The sequence below is a fragment of the Pimephales promelas genome, chromosome 6 (genome assembly GCF_988280905.1).
Source record: "Pimephales promelas chromosome 6, fPimPro1.hap1.1, whole genome shotgun sequence".
Taxonomy (NCBI): domain Eukaryota; kingdom Metazoa; phylum Chordata; class Actinopteri; order Cypriniformes; family Leuciscidae; genus Pimephales; species Pimephales promelas.
Window position 1 is genome coordinate 22,842,618 of NC_142774.1, and position 19,215 is coordinate 22,861,832.

The following is a 19,215-nucleotide window of genomic DNA, read 5'->3' on the forward strand; positions in this document are numbered from 1 at the left end:
GTGCCAACAGCTCTGCCCTTTCAGTTTCAATTTTCAGTCTAGAAGAAGCTGTAGATGAAACACCTGAGGCCACCTGACTACCAGATTTTTTCGGAAAAAGAGGCAGTTGTGAAGAAGAAATAACCATTGAAGCACTGTCAGTACATTCAACCTCTGCATCAAACTGCTCTGCCTCTCTGGATTGGAGTTTTACCTTATCAATCCAGTCTTTAACCTCATCTACAAAGTGCTTAACTCCTTGAGACTTCGGTTCGAACCAGTGTAACTGATCTAAATATGCCTCATCATCTGACATTAGTTTTCTGATTGAATTATTAATGTCTTGGAATGTAACAAAAGACTGTGCAAACTCACCATTTATGCATTCATACACAGTTTCAACATTACCAGAGTCCTCAAGCAAAGTTTCAATTTCTCTCATTTGTCTTGTTAAATGTCCCAACTTGGATCTTCTATAGTTCCCAACAACGGATTAAGCCGTTCCTTGTGCTTTAACAGTCATCTTCGGCACTCTTTTAGAGGTCGCGTTTAATTCCTCTGTTTCCATAGTTGTTCGTGCTCAAAGCGTGCATTGCGTTCATCACAAAAGCAGATGAGATCGCCCTCTTGCAATACTGAGTGGAGACGCAACGATGGCTGTCCCATGACGCAGCAAAGTTCAATAATCCAAAATCCAACAATATTCCCAAAACGTCCTAAGGTTGAAAGTTCGCGAAAGTCCGATCGGCCAAATACCTTATGCCTGTAATCACAATAAATGCCGTCAGAGAATCCCAGACGCGAATCCCGCGATAATCCGTTTGAATCCAAACGACGTTATGGTCTCTGGTGATGCGTTAATCACTCGATAATCTTCTCGTTAAAACAAAAGTATTCTCAGTTTCAGACAAAAAAGAGATGTTTTCTTACAAAAATGTGAATGCAAAGTCCTAGGTTCACTTCTTGTATTTGCAGGAAAAGCAGTTCTTACTCGTCACAGAAGTCAGTCAAAGATCCGTAAACAGGTGCGAGTTTAATCAAAACATAAAATTACACAAATATACAAAATCCTGTAGACTCCTGTAGCCTATGATGTCACTTCTTAAACCTCTAACTTGTGTTACCTTAAACGTTAAACACGAGTTTTATCCATAAATGACAAATCAAAACGGTAAGAAATATAATATTTGTATCTTTCTTTGAATTTTTGATATTTCCTGTGTTTTCTGATGTATAACATCTGTTCTGTTTCTTTAATGGTTACGCCCTCTAGAGGGTGGTGGACTCCACCACCCTCTAGAGGGCGTAACCATTAAAGAAACAGAACAGATGTTATACATCAGAAAACACAGGAAATATCAAAAATTCAAAGAAAGATACAAATATTATACCTTCAGTTAGTGCTTGCAAAATCAACACTCCAAGCAAACAACACTAATACACAAATTATTGAAATAATAAAATTGGCTCTTACAATAGGCCTTTTTCACGGAAGTTAGAACGCACATCCGGTTCAGCGTTTGTTGTGTAAAGGCACTTCCGGTCGTAATAACAATGGCTGAAGCTACATCGACCTGTCACTGTAGTGAATTCCTCACTGCAAAAGTAATAAACAGCGGCAACCATATTTCAGTTTTCATGGTTTTCCCAGCAATAATTGTCTGAGAAAAAAGTGGATACATGCTATAAAACGAGTAGAAGGACCGAAGTTTACGATCCTCAGAGGCAGCACATTTGTTTGTAGCCGACACTTCAGTGATGATTTCACTGCCGCTACTGGTCGTAAGCGCCTCAGAAAAGGGGCTGTCCCGTCCCGCTTTTTGTGGAACAACTGGGGAGAAACTTCACGTGAGTCTGTTTACGAACGTGTTGGAGTTCAAACCATACCATCCGACGATCCCCAAGACGATGTTGAAGTAGTTACTGAAGTGGCAGCTAAAGCAGATCATGACTATGCAGTCACTCCTCTTCCAGGTATGTTTATGCATTTCTGAAAACAAATTATGATGCTACTTTCCAGTTATAGTATATTAAATATATAATTGAAGCCTTTATTACATGTATGTTCTTTCACTTTCAAGTCATAATAATAATATCAAGAATAATATAATTTTATTAAATGTTGACAAAAATTACTGTTCCAGGAAGATATCAGCATACTTGTTTTCTTATATTAATGTTGCCACAACTAAGCAGTAATACAGTTAAGATAAAGTCTTAAAATGACCACATTTGTTTTGAATCATAATAAAAGCCAGATAATTATATATACGAATTTGTAAATCAGGCTGGTTGTATTACTGCACAACACCTTTGAGATATGGACACAGGGTCTGAGTGTGCAAAGATCTAATTTTGGGTGTAATATGTAGCTATAATAATATTTGTTTACATAAGTAATTAATAATGGTTTGCCACTGTAATAAACGTTTTTTGTGTGTGTGTGTGAATCTAGGTGCTCAGGATGCAGCAGCTGCACGAATACAGGATTTGGAAGCGGAAGTCAGAAGGCTGGAAAGTGAGATTATGCAGCTGAGAATAGGTCACTCTCTGTCCCAGTTTCAGAGATTCTGTGCTTCAGATGAAGACATACATTTTTACACCAGGTTTCCATCTGAAGAGGTCTTCCAAGCATTCTGGAAGGCGATTGAGCCCTCAGCAAGTCAGCATCCATGTTAGTTTACTGGTCTAAGGCCCAGACGAAAGGACAGGCAACTTCTGTGGAAGCTTCTCACAGTCATCACCGCAGCTTGCCACTGATTGATGAGTTTTTTTTGTACTCCTGTCGTGTTGCTGCAGGACTGAAGGAGAAAGTGTTGGCTGACATTTTCAAAGTTAGTGTCTCCACTGTTAGCCGCATCATAATAACTTGGGCTAGCTATCTTTATCTTGTCCTTGGATCACTACCCATATGGATGAGCAGAGAGCAAGTGAAGGCCACCATGCCAGAAAAATTTAGGCAGTTCTGTCCAGAGGTGAGGGTCATCATTGACTGCACAGAAATACGATGCCAGAATCCATCTTCACTCACACTCCAGTCTGAGGTGTTCTCCTCATATAAAAACACCACTACCTTCAAGGGGTTAATCGGTATTGCTCCTTGCGGAGCAGTTACTTTTGTTTCCAGCCTGTACACAGGTTCCATCTCCGATCAAGAGTTGACGAAACAGTCAGGGATTCTTGACTTGCTGGAGCCTGGTGATGCTTGTATGGCTGACAAAGGATTCACCATGGAGAAGATGCTGGCAGAACGGGGGGCCAAACTCATCATACCACCTTTTAAAACAGCAGCTCAGTTCAGCAAAGAAAATGCGGAGAGAACACAAGCCATAGCTCGTCTTCGAATTCTTGTTGAGAGAGCCATCAGAAGAGTGAAGGAGTTTCACATCTGGGACACCACTGTACCTTTAACCCTGTCTGGAACAGTTAACCAGCTGTGGACTAACTGCTGCTTAATGAGTAATTTTCAGTGGCCACTTGATGTTAAAGGTCACAAAGGGGTATGTACATCTTAGCCTTTTTTATTTTAAAGGGATAGTTCTTTAAAATACAAATTCTGTCATCATATACTTACCCTCAAGTTGTTTCAAACCTTTATGAACTTTCTTCTGCTGAACACAAGGGAAAATATTTTGAAGAATATCCAGACTATAAAAAATTCCAGACTATCTTTTTTTTTTACAGGATTAGTAGTATACAGTGCAAATAGGCCTATTACATACCCCCCTTAAGAAATTCATCCATGTAAGCACCAAAGTAGTAAAGGTCCAGATTTTCTCGCATCTGGGCTATCATGACATTATCCCTCCACACTCTTTGAACTGTCATGTCCTCTTCAGTGTCAGTGATGAAGTCACACCAACTGAGTCCAGTTACAGCCAGCTGACCTTGAACCTGCCAGTAATATTTGTGAGATTTTTTCAGGGTTGCCTGTCCATTCACAATTTTTATATGCCCAACCTCAGAAACTGTAGGAACATCTGGGCATTTCACTTCAGCAAGCCCGAAACAGGGATCTGCATTAGGGTCATAAACTTTGGCATCAGGACTGCCACCAAGGTAGGACGCATCTGGGTGCACAACGAAACCACAAGGTGAGACATTCACATTAAACAGTTCAGAGTAACGTTCCAGCACCTCGGGTTCCCTGTCAAGGCCTCTTTTCATTGCCCTAGTTTGCTTTACACCCCTGAGTATCTGCCTTGCCAGTGCCTGGCCAGATGTCTCCCCTCGCACATGAGAAACCTCATAAAATCGGCTCGCAGTCACTCTAGGCTTGCGCATGCTTTTCCACAGTGTTCGATTGTTCCTGAGTCCGCTCCTCTATTATAACTGCCAACTCTTGTGTGACACTTAAGCTCTCCAAATGGAATAACTGGTGACAGTTTGGCACGAAGTGCAAGCTCCTCAGAAATTTAGAACCATTAATAGGGAGTTTAGGGTACACAGGAGCATCTGGATGTTTAATGTAGTTCTTGGTCACAACAGGACGGGATTGGTAGGAGAGCACTGATCCTCGAGGCACAGGACCAAATCTGGAGTCCACCAAAACCAGTTCTGAAAAACCGGTAAGGACGCAGGAAATCAAAGGTTGGGGAGTGAGTCCTTTGACAGCTTCTCCAATAGCCAATACTGCTGGGTCAGGGAAGTGACCTAAAACAAATTATACATTTAGGAAACTTTATCACATGGGTATTACATTTTTTATGTGCTGTTATACCATGATCTGTCTGAATACTTGATTCTTATTGGCTGGAAGTGTGCAGTAAAACAGTTTAATCCACAGGTAGTTCCAGTCAGTTTAATCATTGTTCTATGTTAATGTGCTACTTTCAATAAACCAGAGATAGGAGATCTCTATCACACCAAATTTAATTACTAAAAGTCTTTCTCAATTAAAATACATACTATAATTAATGTAAAAAAACTGTGAACCTCCATGTTATACATTAAAATATTTTTATGCACAGCTTTATTATTTCTTATGAAATCTAAAATATACATATTTATTGAATGAAAAGTTTCTTTGTTACCAGTGTATGCTCTGTAGAGTGTAGATTTGCATACACTTCTGGAAGACGTCTTTGGCTTTCTGACCACTAACTGATCTGTAGTCTCTGCAGAAATCCCCTGAAAGCGAAACTTTATAAGTATATTTTAACTAACTTTCAGAAATTTGCTAAACTAATGTATAGCTAGTTGTAATGTTACCTGTGTTCTTGGTCTATGCCATGTTTGCAGAGTGTCTGTGCATGCCGTAGATGGTGGTACTGTCTGCATCTGCATCATGCTGAAGTGCGCAGTTTGAAAAAGCATTGCAACCAGATGATTGCATAAAGCTTTGCCTGCAGTACATGTGCATGACGAGCTAGTGAACTCAACAGGCAAGGTGTCAACATTCAAAGTGATCTAAAGAAAAAGACAAAATCCAATATCAGTATATTTTAATATAGCAAGTTTAATACTAGATTATAGACCATTTCACAAGATGTAAACACTGGTCCAGAAGCACTTCCTGTTTCAGTTTGTAACCGTTTTCTTTATTTCACATGTAAACATCTTAAAGATGTTTGTTTAACTTTTTGATTCAGTTTTAAATGTTCTGTTGGTTGTATTTTATCCCAGCTTTTATGTAGTGTTAAAAAACTGAAACAGGAAGTGCTTCTGGACCAGTGTTGTTTACATCTTGGGTGCTTCTCAATATCCCTCCTCGTCTCCTCGCTCCTCCGTCCTCCCTCCTATGACCCGGAAACCGATCGAGCTCAGCCATCTTGAAGGACATCTCAATTCTCTAATTGCACCGTGAGGAGTCGAGGATCGAGGAGATAGGAGGCTTCCTGAGGAGTCATAAGCGAGGATACACAGGTGCATCCTACGCGGAACTGTTATATTCACTAAACGTGACGCACGTGTCAATTCTCCTCCCCCTTCACATCGGTCACAATCATTTTAATTTATACTTTACCTTTGCAGTTTTTATAAACCACACATCTCAGATATTTCAACAGTATAGCCTATCTTTATTATTATTTATTATGAATTTATTAAATAACCAAACTTCAACATCATAAGGGCAGATCCTTTTAGCGCTGCTGATGACACTGTGGAGTGACGCTCGAGTGATCAAGTACTCCAATGTATATAAAAAAGCTTTTATTCGATTCCTCTGTCCTCCTTTCCTTTCCTCGCTTCCTTCCCTCGCGTCCTACAGGGGGTGGAGCTGAGACGCAAGGAAAGGAAACAAGGAAAGGAAACGAGGATGCACAAATAAGAAATGAGAAGCACCCCTTGTGAAATGGTCTATATATAGAACATTCATGAGAACATCATGAAAAAATGAATTTATAGGAGAAACCCCCTCAAAATAGAAAATTGCAACCGCAGTAAGAAAATAAAAACTTCCCCTTTTACTGTAAGCTTCATAGTTTCACAGACAAGACATTATACAATTCAGTCTCAGACTAAAATGTATGTTTGAGCTGTTTTAACTGAAAGCATATCTTAAAATAAGCCAGTGTCATTCTTTTGTCTCAAGATGCATACCAGTAAGGTTTTTCTTTCTAAGGCATATTTATTAAAAGAAGAAAAGCTACTTAAACGTTCTAATTGAACTAAAGCCTGGCTAAACCCTGTCTGTGAAACCAAGCCTTCATTTCTTATCAAACCTGCAGAGAATGTGGCTCCTCACGCTTCCTCATCGACCTATAACACCTACATCTCACGATAATCTCCCTGTTTCTCACACTCGACGCTGAATATTGCATGACAAAAATGAACAATCACATTAAAGATTATTAAGACACATTTTCGGACTATTTTTTATCTGTTTAAAAGACTCTTCAGTCTATAAGCTGGTAAATAATTTATTCAAGAACTGCTATAAAGGCAAAACAATCTATTATTTTAAACTAGCCTATCCTTGTATCTCTGTAAACCCGCTTTGGAACAATCTGCATTGTTAAAAGCGCTATATAAATGAAGATGCCTTAACTTGACAATGTTATAAAGGTATAGAAATATCACTTTAGCAAACGCATGCGAATGTATGCTTCGTTCCTTACCTTCGTGATTAAAGATGTAATTTTCGTGGAAGAATTTGTAGCCTTTGTTGAGTTTTGAGTGCGGGGCGATTGAATTAAGTTCGACAAGACGAAAAACATCCGCTGAAGTCATTGACGGTATATTTCTCAGGGAAGTTGTGAAGAGCGCGTCTGACTCCATTTCACCGGAAGTGTCTTTACACAACAAACGCTGAACCGGATGTGCGTTCTAACTTCCGTGAAAAAGGCCTATGTATCTCCCTTTGATCTTTTCTAATCAGCATCACCTGTGCAATCAGCTTTCCTATTTAGACAGAAGCCAAAATAGCTGATACTTGGCCTCGAACAAACCTCCCTAGAGGCAAAACTATAGGTTGTATCGGCGAAATGACCTGACCGTGAGCGAGACAAGGCCTTTGTGAACGATGTGATGTATTTTTTGTGTGGATAGAGTTGAAAAATGGGACCACTTTGGCAAGTTAAAAAACTGGTTTGTAATGCTCTGATCACAAAAGTTTGACCTGAATTTATAATTGCTGCCAATGGAGGATTGTCAGTCACTCTTGTCCTTTGGAAGGACACAGAGAAAAAACTATAAGTCCGAGGGATTTACTAAACACACGAGAGGAACCGCAACAAAAATACCTACGTTTCAAGTATAATTTTATGCCTGAAGAGTGAAAATTGTAGCCAGGCCAGCGATTTAAAAATTATTTTTTAGCATTAGTTTTCAAGCTGGCTCACTCTAGCTTATGACATCACGTGCTCTAGCTCTGAACAGTCTCTCTCATTCACTCCCATTATAATTTCAGAAACGGCTTGAAAAACATCATGAGACTAAAGTAGAGATTGTGAAAAAAGTATAATAGATATCATATATATATATACAGTATATATATATATATATATATATATATATATATATATATATATTGAATACAACTTTAATAGCTTACAAATTTCTCAAAATTTTAAAGTTTAAATGACAGAAATAGCTGAAAGTATGCAGAAGTAGTAGGCTACAGAAATAGCTGAAAGTATGCAGAAGTAGTAGGCTTTGAAAGGAGCATAAAGCAGAATTTGAAGAATTCTCCATTGACTTCCATGTTAAAAATGCACAAAAAGCTTAATAATTTAAAAAGTATAAAGGTTATAAAAATGAAAAGTATGTCCTTGAAAACCTGCACATTTTGATACTTGAATGGTTTTTGTAGCACAAAGTAGAGAGGAGAAGAAAGCGACCGAAAAACGTAAGGAAGAATACGGAATAATAAGAAAGATTTGGATTTCAAGAGTAATAAGTATGGAGGATAACAATAGTGTTGCTTTGCAAGCACCACTAATAACTAGAAAAATTGCATTTCCTGTGGAATATGCGTGTGAATGCTTCAAAAGCTGAACTGAAATGCACAAACAAATGCGAAATATGGCAGTTCAAATATTTGAAATGCAGAAACAACAGCAAAACAGAGCAAAAAGGCAAAAAAAGCTTAATTCAAATGCATTTAATAAGCTGAAATGCAAAACAAGACCCAAATTGTAGAAAACTAGAAGTTTATTTAGAGAGGTAAAGAGAGGTAGAGAAGTAGACACAGAGGTAAAGAAATAAAGGGGTAGAGAAAGAGACAGAGGTAGAGAAGTAAAGGAGTACAAAAAAGAAAGGTAGAGAAAGACGGGGGGAGATAGAAAGAAAGAAAGAAAGAAAGAAAGAAAGAAAGAAAGAAAGAAAGAAAGAAAAAGAAAGAAAGAAAGGATTAGTTAGAAAGAAATATGGATTTGAAAGAAAGAAAGAAAGGATTAGTTAGAAAGAAATATGGATTTGAAAGAAAGAAATAAAGAAAGAAAGGATTAGTTAGAAAGAAATATGGATTTGAAAGAAAGAAAGAAAGAAAGATGGATTAGGTAGAAAGAAAGAAAGAAAAAAAGAAAGACAGAAAGAAAGAAAGGATTAGTTAGAAAGAAAGATGGATTTGAAAGGAAGAAAGAAAGAAAGGATTAGTGAGAAAGAAAGAAAAGATTAGTTAGAAAGAAAGATGGATTATTTAGAAAGAAAGATGGATTTGATAGATAGATAGATAATAAAAAAGACAGATAGATTAGTTAGAAAGAAGGAAAGATAGATAATTTAGAAAGAAAGAAAGATAGATAGATTAATTAGAAAGAAAGAAAGAAATATATATTATTTAGAAAGAAAGAATGAAAGATAGATTCATTAAAAAGAAAGATAGTATCCACAAGTTTCCGAGGAGCGCTCCTGTAAGAAATAAAGTGGGTGAAACTTCCGGTGAGGCGGCGGAAGTAGCATTCCAATGGTATTTTGTATGTTAGTTAGCGAAGAGGCTAGCTGTTTTTCGGAGAATTATTTTACTATTTAAAGACGCCAATCTTTATGAGAGATGTCGTTACGGAGCTCAGGGACAACATGTGCTGTTCGCGGTTGTATGTATAACCGGACTAAACTAATTCAGTGGCTTAAACGTGATTGTTTTGAACATAAGCTGAAAACGAAATCACAGTGATCCTACCAACGACTGAAGTTTCCATCAACCTCCCAAAAGACAACGAATCATCCTGTGTACATTTGTTTAAAATCTTAATATTCTATAAACTCTATCAGCATGTGTTTGGCTGTTCGCTACTGATGTCACACCTAAACTCAGGATCAAAGCCTGTGTATACAGAATATACAAATGTGCCAGTTAATGTATTCAAGTAGCACATTCATTTATAATTTTGAATAAACTCCAAAGCACAATGACTAAGTGTGTATTTTTTATTTTAATTGTTTGTCAGGTCGCACAACTGTCTGTCAACATGCCTTGATGAGTATTGATTATTAATAATGTGATTATAATACTCCCAATCAACTACTGCGGAGGGTAAAGGTACTGTTACTTCACCCTTTTTAATTTCGTTGAGGTTGTGTTCCCACATCGTTAGCTAGTTTGGATCGCTATAACTTGAATGACTGTCAACTGTTGAATGAAAGAGTGTCAAGCATGTCAAGTAGCGCTTTGTTTACTTCAAACCGGAAGTCGCGCCCACTTTTGACGCAAGGCCTCATGGGGCGTAGGAAACTTGTTCAGCGTGAGAAATCGGGGGTGTGGCGTGTGAGCGTGTGAAACCAATCAAATGCGGGTGTCTCACGGCCAATGCGTGAGAGTTGGCAGCTATGTTGTGGATAGTTAGAAAAATAGATAGATTATTTAGTAATAAATAAAGATAGAGTATTTAGAAAGAAAGAAAGACAGATTAGATAGATAGGGTGCTGTAACTGGTTGCTATGGTGTCTGTGTGAAAGTGACAGTTGGGATTTGAATTTTTGAAATTTCCCCAATGTTAAGTCAATGGTGCAATCAGCTTTCCTATTTAGCCAAAATCGCTGATACTTGGCCTCGAACAAACCTCCCTAGAGGCAAAACTATAGGTTGTGTCGGCGAAATGACCTGACCGTGAGCGAGACAAGGCCTTCGTGAACAATGTGATGTATTTTTTGTGTGGATAGAGTTGAAAAAAGGGACCACTTTGGCAAGTTAAAAAACTGGTTTGTAATGCTCTGATCACAAAAGTTTGACCTGAATTTATAATTGCTGCCAATGGAGGATTGTCTGTCACTCTTGTCCTTTGGAAGGACACAGAGAAAAAACTATAAGTCCGAGGGATTTACTAAATACACAAGAGGAACCACAACAAAAATACCCACGTTTCAAGTATAATTTTATGCCCAAAAAGTGAAAATTGTGGCCAGGCCAGCGATTTAAAAATTATTTTTTAGCATTAGTTTTCAAGCTGGCTCACTCTAGCTTATGACATCACGTGCTCTAGCTCTGAACAGTCTCTCTCATCCGCTCCCATTATAATTTCAGAAACGGCTTGAAAAACATAATCTAAAGTAAAGACTAAAGTAGAGATTGTGAAAAAGTATAATAGATATCAAAAAGTTGAATACAACTTTAATAGCTTACAAATTTCTCAACATTTTAAAGTTTAAATGACAGAAATAGCTGAAAGTATGCAGAAGTAGTAGGCTTTGAAAGCAGGAGCATAAAGCAGAATTTGAAGAATTCTCCATTGACTTCCATGTTAAAAAAAGAAAAAAAAAGAAAAGTATGTCCTTGAAAAGCTGCACATTTTGATACTTGAATGGTTTTTGTAGCACAAAGTAGAGAGGAGAAGAAAGCGACCGAAAAACGTACGGAAGAATACGGAATAATAAGAAAGATTTGGATTTCAAGAGTGTGTGCATTCACACTAATAAGTATGGAGGATAACAATAGTGTTGCTTTGCAAGCACCACTAATAACTAGAAAAATGGCATTTCCTGTGGAATATGCGTGTGAATGCTTCAAAAGCTGAACTGAAATGCACAAACAAATGCAAAATATGGCAGTTCAAATATTTGAAATGCAGAAACAACAGCAAAACAGAGCAAAAAAGCAAAAAAAAGCTTAATTCAAATGCATTTAATAAGCTGAAATGCAAAACAAGATCCAAAAATTGTAGAAAACTAGAAGTTTATTAAGAGAGGTAAAGAGAGGTAGAGAAGTAGACACAGAGGTAAAGAAATAAAGGGGTAGAGAAAGAGACAGAGGTAGAGAAGTAAAGGAGTACAAAAAAGAAAGGTATAGAAAAAGACAGGGGGAGATAGAAAGAAAGAAAGAAAGAAAGAAAGAAAGAAAGAAAGAAAGAAAGAAAGAAAGAAAGAAAGAAAGAAAGAAAGAAAGAAAGAAAGAAAGAAAGGATTAGTTAGAAAGAAATATGGATTTGAAAGAAAGAAAGAAATGATTAGTTAGAAAGAAATATGGATTTGAAAGACAGAAAGAAAGAAAGAAAGAAAGGATTAGTTAGAAAGAAATATGGATTTGAAAGAAAGAAAGAAAGAAAGAAAGGATTAGTTAGAAAGAATTATAGATTTGAAAGAAAGAAAGAAAGATGGATTAGGAAGAAAGAAAGAAAGAAAGAAAGAAAGAAAGAAAGAAAGAAAGAAAGAAAGAAAGGATTAGTTAGAAAGAAAGATGGATTTGAAAGGAAGAAAGAAAGGATTAGTGAGAAAGAAAGAAAGGATTAGTTAGAAAGAAAGATGGATTAGTTAGAAAGAAAGATGGATTTGATAGATAGATAGATAGATAGATAGATAGATAGATAGATAATAAAAAAGACAGATAGATTAGTAATAAAGAAAGAGAGATTAGTTAGAAAGAAAGAAAGAAAGATAGGTAGGTAGATTAGTTAGAAAAAAGATAGATTAGTTAGAAAGAAGGAAAGATAGATAATTTAGAAAGAAAGAAAGATAGATAGATTAATTAGAAAGAAAGAAAGAAAGAAAGAAAGAAAGAAATATATAATAGTTAGAAAGAAAGAATGAAAGATAGATTCATTAAAAAGAAAGATAGTATAGTTAGAAAAATAGATAGATTATTTAGAAGTAAATAAAGATAGAGTATTTAGAAAGAAAGAAAGACAGATTAGATAGATAGGGGGCTGTAACTGGTTGCTATGGTGTCTGTGTGAAAGTGACAGTTGGGATTTGAATTTTTGAAAATTCCCCAATGTTAAGTCAATGATGCAATCAGCTTTCCTATTTAGCCAAAATCGCTGATACTTGGCCTCGAACAAACCTCCCTAGAGGCAAAACTATAGGTTGTATCGGCGAAATGACCTGACCGTGAGCGAGACAAGGCCTTTGTGAACGATGTGATGTATTTTTTGTGTGGATAGAGTTGAAAAAAGGAACCACTTTGGCAAGTTAAAAAACTGGTTTCTAATGCTCTGATCACAAAAGTTTGACCTGAATTTATAATTGCTGCCAATGGAGGATTGTCTGTCACTCTTGTCCTTTGGAAGGACACAGAGAAAAAACTATAAGTCCGAGGGATTTTCTAAACACACAAGAGGAACCACAACAAAAATACCCACGTTTCAAGTATAATTTTATGCCCGAAAAGTGAAAATTGTGGCCAGGCCAGCGATTTAAAAATTATTTTTTAGCATTAGTTTTCAAGCTGGCTCACTCTAGCTTATGACATCACGTGCTCTAGCTCTGAACAGTCTCTCTCATCCGCTCCCATTATAATTTCAGAAACGGCTTGAAAAACATCATCAGACTAAAGTAGAGATTGTGAAAAAGTATAATAGATATCAAAAAGTTGAATACAACTTTAATAGCTTACAAATGTCACGTGTCTGTCCTGTCGTGTTAGCACATGGGTGGTTTTGTTATGTTGAGCCATGTGCTCCTGTCATTGTTTGATCCTCCCCCTCGTTAGCTGATTAGTGTTTGAGTTCTCCCACCTGTTCCCTCTTGATTTGTTCCCTATTTAAGTTCCTTCATGTTTGCAGTCTGTGTTGGATCTTTGTCTTATGTCTCCCCTGGTCCCTGGTGTTATTCATGGTCAGTGTATGGTATTTCAGTTCAAGTTCAGTTTTATGTTTTGTTGAGTATGTTTTCCCCCTCGTGGGTTTTTGCTTTGTGTTTTGTTTTATTTTGTTAATAAATCATCCCTTCACTGCACTTGAGTCCTTCCCTTCACTTTTGTTAAGTGTATCGTGACAGAAAGATCCAACCAACTTGAGGACTCAGCAGGATGGAGGATGAGGACTTTGACTGGGGAAATCTGGATTACGATGATGACTATTTGGATTGCCCGGACTATTTCATCGCCTCATTTGGGTCAAGTCAATTTTCGCCCATCTATAGGGACAGTTCAGGACCCACTTCTCGCCGTCACGGACGGAGAAGGAGGAGGAAATGCCCGTCTGCCCAGCGAGAGACTGCTCGCGTCCCGTCTGCCCAGCGAGAGACTGCTCACATCCCGTCTGTCCAGCGAGAGACTGTTCACGTCCCGTCTGCCCAGCGAGAGACTGTTCACGTCCCGTCTGCCCAGCGAGAGTCGGTTCACGTCCCGTCTGTCCAGTGTGATAATGCTCCTGTCCCGCCTGCCTGCCTGAGCTGGGACTATCTGGAGCGGCTGGCTCGGATATTGGAGAGGCCGGTGTCCGGTGTCCCTGAGCCGGTCCCTGAGCCTGAGCCGGTCCCTGAGCCTGAGCCGGTCCCTGAGCCGGTGCCTGTCCCTGAGCCGGTGCCTGTCCCTGAGCCGGTGCCTGTCCCTGAGCCGGTGCCTGTCCCTGAGCCGGTGCCTGTCCCGAGCCGGTCCCTGAGCCGGTGCCTGTCCCTGAGCCGGTGCCTGTCCCTGAGCCGGTACCTGTCCCTGAGCCGGTGCCTGTCCCTGAGCCAGAGCTCATGTTGGTTCAGGACCCAGCGTTTTTGTCTGTGTTTGTGTCTGTTCTTGTGACTGTGTCTGTTTTAGTGTCAGTTCCTGAGCCGGCGCCTGTTCCCGAGCCGGAGGCAGAGCCAGCGCCTGTTCCCGAGCCGGTGTCTGGTCCTGAGGGATCTGCTCCGTCCTGGCCGCCCGAGGGGTCTTCACTGCCCTGGCTGCCCGAGGGCTCTTCACCGCCCTGGCCACCCGAAGGGTCTTCACCGCCCTGGCCACCTGAAGGGTCTTCACCACCCTGGCCACCCGAGGGGTCTTCACCACCCTGGCCACCCGAGGGGTCTTCACCGCCCTGGCCGCCCGAAGGGTCTTCACCGCCCTGGCCGCCCGAGGGGTCTTCACCGCCCTGGCCGCCCGAGGGGTCTTCACCGCCCTGGCCGCCCGAGGGGTCTTCACCGCCCTGGCCGCCCGAGGGGTCTTCACCGCCCTGGCCGCCCGAGGGGTCTTCACCGCCCTGGCCGCCCGAGGGGTCTTCACCGCCCTGGCCGCCCGAAGGGTCTTCACCGCCCTGGCCACCCGAAGGGTCTGCACCGCCCTGGCCGCCCGAGGGGTCTGCACCGCCCTGGCCACCCGAGGGGTTTTCACCGCCCTGGCCACCTGAAAGATCTGCTCCATCCTGGCCGTCCGAGGGGTCTTCACCGCCCTGGCCGCCCGAGGGGTCTTCACCGCCCTGGCCGCCCGAGGGGTCTTCACCGCCCTGGCCACCCGAGGGGTCTTCACCGCCCTGGCCGCCCGAGGGGTCTTCACCGGCCTGGCCGCCCGAGGGGTCTTCACAGCCCTGGCCACCCGATGGACTCTGTGTTTTTCCTTCACTGCCCAATGAACTCTGTGTTTCTCCCTCACCGCCCTATGGACTTTCTGTTCCGCCCCGGTCGCCTGATGTCTCTGTCCCCCCCGCCCCGCCCTGGTCCGTTCCTCCCGTCCCGCTCTGGTCTGTCCCTCCCGTCCAGTCTGATGGAGCGTCTGGTAGCCGCTCCGTTGAGGGGGGGTAGTGTCACGTGTCTGTCCTGTCGTGTTAGCACATGGGTGGTTTTGTTATGTTGAGCCATGTGCTCCTGTCATTGTTTGATCCTCCCCCTCGTTACCTGATTAGTGTTTGAGTTCTCCCACCTGTTCCCTCTTGATTTGTTCCCTATTTAAGTTCCTTCATGTTTGCAGTCTGTGTTGGATCTTTTGTTCCCTGGTGTTATTCATGGTCAGTGTATGGTATTTCAGTTCAAGTTCAGTTTTATGTTTTGTTGAGTATGTTTTCCCCCTCGTGGGTTTTTGCTTTGTGTTTTGTTTTATTTTGTTAATAAATCATCCCTTCACTGCACTTTTGTTAAGTGTATCGTGACAACAAATTTCTCAACATTTTAAAGTTTAAATGACAGAAATAGCTGAAAGTATGCAGAAGTAGTAGGCTTTGAAAGCAGAAGGAGCATAAAGCAGAATTTGAAGAATTCTCCATTGACTTCCATGTTTTAAAAAAATGCACAAAAAGCTTAATAATTTAAAAAGTATACAGGTTATAAAAAAGAAAAGTAATAGCACACATGTCCTTGAAAAGCTGCACATTTTGATACTTGAATGGTTTTTGTAGCACAAAGTAGAGCGGAGAAGAAAGCGACCGAAAAACGTACGGAAGAATACGGAATAATAAAGATTTGGATAACAAGTGAGAATGCTTGAAGCATTCACACTAATAAGTATGGACAATAACAATAGTGTTGCTTTGCAAGCACCACTAATAAGTATGGAGGATAACAATAGTGTTGCTTTGCAAGCACCACTAATAACTAGAAAAATTGCATTTCCTGCGGAATATGCGTGTGAATGCTTCAAAAGCTTAACTTAAATGCTTAAACAAATGCAAAATATTGCAGTTCAAACAACAGCAAAACAGAGCAAAAAAGAAAAAAAGCTTAATTCAAATGCATTTAATAAGCTGAAATGCAAAACAAGATCCAAAAAATTGTAGAAAACTAGAAGTTTACTTAGAGAGGTAAAGAGAGCTACAGAGGTAAAGAAATATAGGGGTAGAGAAAGAGACAGAGGTAGAGAAGTAAAGGAGTACAAAAAAGAAAGGTAGAGAAAGACAGGGGATAGATAGATAGATAGATAGATAGATAGATAGATAGATAGATAGATAGATAGATAGATAGATAGATAGATAGATAGATAAATAGATACATAGATACATAGATAGATAATTAGAAAGAAAGAAAGAAAGAAAGAAAGGATTAGTTAGAAAGAAAGAAAGGAAGAAAAGAATTAGTTAGAAAGAAAGATGGATTTGAAAGAAAGAAAGAATTAGTGAGAAAGAAAGGATTAGTTAGTTAGAAAGAAAGATGGATTTGATAGATAGATATATAGATAGATAGATAGATAGATAGATAGATAGATAGATAGATAGATGGATGGATTATTAGAAAGAAAGAAAGAAAGATTGATTAGGTAGAAAGAAAGAAAGAAAAAAAGAAAGAAAGATGGATTAGGTAGAAAGAAAGAAAGAAAGAAAGAAAGAAAGAAAGAAAGAAAGAAAGAAAGAAAGAAAGAAAGAAAGAAAGAAAGAAAGAAAGAAAGAAAGAAAGAAAGAAGGATTAGGTAGAAAGGAAGAAAGAAAGATGGATTAGGTAGATAGATAGATAGATAGATAGATAGATAGATAGATAGATAGATAGATAGATAGATAGATAGATAGATAGATAGATAGATAGATAGATTATTCGAAATAAAGAAAAGGAAAGAAAGAAAGAAAGATTAGTTAGAAAGAAATATGGATTTGAAAGAAAGAAAAAAAGGATTAGTAAGAAAGAAATATGAATTTGAAAGAAAGAAAGAAAGAAAGAAAGAAAGAAAGAAAGGATTAGTTAGAAAGAAAGATGGATTTGAAAGGACAAAAAAGGAAAGAAAGGATTAGTTAGAAATAAAGAAAGGATTAGTTAGAAAGAAAGAAAGAAAGAAAGATTAGTTAGTTAGAAAGAAAGATAGATCCGTTAAAAAGATAGATAGTATAGTTAGAAAGAAAAAGATTAATTAAAAAGAAAGATAGTATAGTTAGAAAGAAAGAAAGATTATCTAGAAAGAAAGATAAATTAGTTAGAAATATAGATAGATAGATAGATAGATAGATAGATAGATAGATAGATAGATAGATAGATAGATACATAGATACATAGATAGATACACAGATAGATACACAGATAGATACATAGATAGATAGATCATTTGAACACAGAAAGTCAAATAGACAGGCAGATGGATAGAAGAGGATAAAAGGAAGAGTAGAAAGGAGAAGAGATTAGGAAAGGAGGGGAGAATAGGAGGACAGGAGGAGTAGAGGATTGGAGCAGGAGAAGAGGAGGGAAGAGATACGGAGTACAGGAGAAGTAGAAGCATAAATGCAACAAAAACTTGTAGTATCCTTCAGAAAAGAGCTGAGTGACTTTCCACCAATCAGAACACAGGACCAATTATGTGTGTCTCCCTTTGATCTTTGCTAATCAGCATCACCTGTGCAATCAGCTTTCCTATTTAGACATAGGCCAAAATTGCTGATACTTGGCCTCGAACAAACCTCAATAGAGACAAAACTATAGGTTGTATTGGCGAAATGACCTGACCGTGAGCAAGACAAGGCCTTTGTGAATGATGTGATGTATTTTTTTTTTTGTGGATAGAGTTAAAAAAAGGGACCACTTTGGCAAGTTAAAAAACTGGTTCGTAATGCTCTGATCACAAAAGTTTGACCTGAATGTATAATTGCTGCCAATGGAGGACTGTCTGTCACTCTTGTCCTTTGGAAGGACACAGAGAAAAAACTATAAGTCCCAGGGATTTACTAAACACGAGAGGAACCACAACAAAAATACCTACGTTTCAAGTATAATTTTATGCCCGAAGAGTGAAAATTGTGGCCAGGCCAGCGATTTAAAAATTTTTTTTAGCATTAGTTTTCAAGCTGGCTCACTCTAGCTTATGACATCACGTGCTCTAGCTCTGAACAGTCTCTCTCATTCACTCCCATTATAATTTCAGAAACGGGTTGAAAAACATCATGAGACTAAAGTAGAGATTGTGAAAAAAGTATAATAGATATCAAAAAGTTGAATACAACTTTAATAGCTGACAAATTTCTCAACATTTTAAAGTTTAAATGATAGAAATAGCTGAAAGTATGCAGAAGTAGTAGGCAATGAAAGCAGAAGGAGCATGAAGCAGAATTTGAAGAATTCTCCATTGACTTCCATGTTAAAAAAATGCACAAAAAGCTTAATAATTTAAAAAGTATAAAGGTTATAAACAAGAAAAGTAATAGCACACATGTCCTTGAAAAGCTGCACATTTTGATACTTGAATGGTTTTTGCAGCCAGCACAAAGTAGAGAGGAGAAGAAAGCGACCGAAAAACGTACGGAAGAATACGGAATAATAAGAAAGATTTGGATTTCAAGAGTGTGAATGCTTGAAGCATTCACACTAATAAGTATGAAGGATAACAATAGTGTTGCTTTGCAAGCACCACTAATAAGTATGGAGGATAACAATAGTGTTGCTTTGCAAGCACCACTAATAATAAGTATGAAGGATAACAATAGTGTTGCTTTGCAAGCACCACTAATAAGTATGGAGGATAACAATAGTGTTGCTTTGCAAGTACCACTAATAACTATGGAGGATAACAATAGTGTTGCTTTGCAAGCACCACTAATAAGTTTAAATAGGATTTCAGTAAGTTGGCTTTCTCAAGCCAACTTAATGCACTGACCATCACTCACTCATGTTGTGTTCTCTGCGTTCGGGGGGCATCAGTGGAAGTTCTGTGGGTGTTTGGGGTGGACAAATTTTCTCTCAACTGAACAAATGTGTCATTCCAGTTCGGGACCATTGTTGCGGTGACGTCACTATTTTGGGGTAGCACGGGGCCACTATTTTTTTCCATCA

At 39.1% G+C, this 19,215-nt stretch overlaps 1 protein-coding gene and 1 pseudogene across 1 annotated transcript; one reads left to right on the plus strand and one right to left on the minus strand.

The window, feature by feature from the left end:
- Positions 1 to 1,533: 1,533 nt before the first annotated feature.
- On the plus strand, positions 1,534 to 3,494 carry LOC148978566 (uncharacterized; annotated as a pseudogene).
- Positions 3,495 to 4,249: 755 nt separating this feature from the next.
- On the minus strand, positions 4,250 to 7,399 carry LOC120495489 (uncharacterized). Its single transcript, XM_039695113.2, has 4 exons — positions 7,041 to 7,399; positions 5,191 to 5,388; positions 5,013 to 5,109; positions 4,250 to 4,632 (listed from the first exon to the last, which is right to left on the minus strand). The coding sequence occupies exons 1-4, from the start codon at positions 7,137 to 7,139 to the stop codon at positions 4,250 to 4,252; spliced, it is 777 nt and encodes a 258-aa protein (XP_039551047.1). The 5' UTR covers positions 7,140 to 7,399.
- Between the last annotated feature and the right edge of the window lie 11,816 nt (positions 7,400 to 19,215).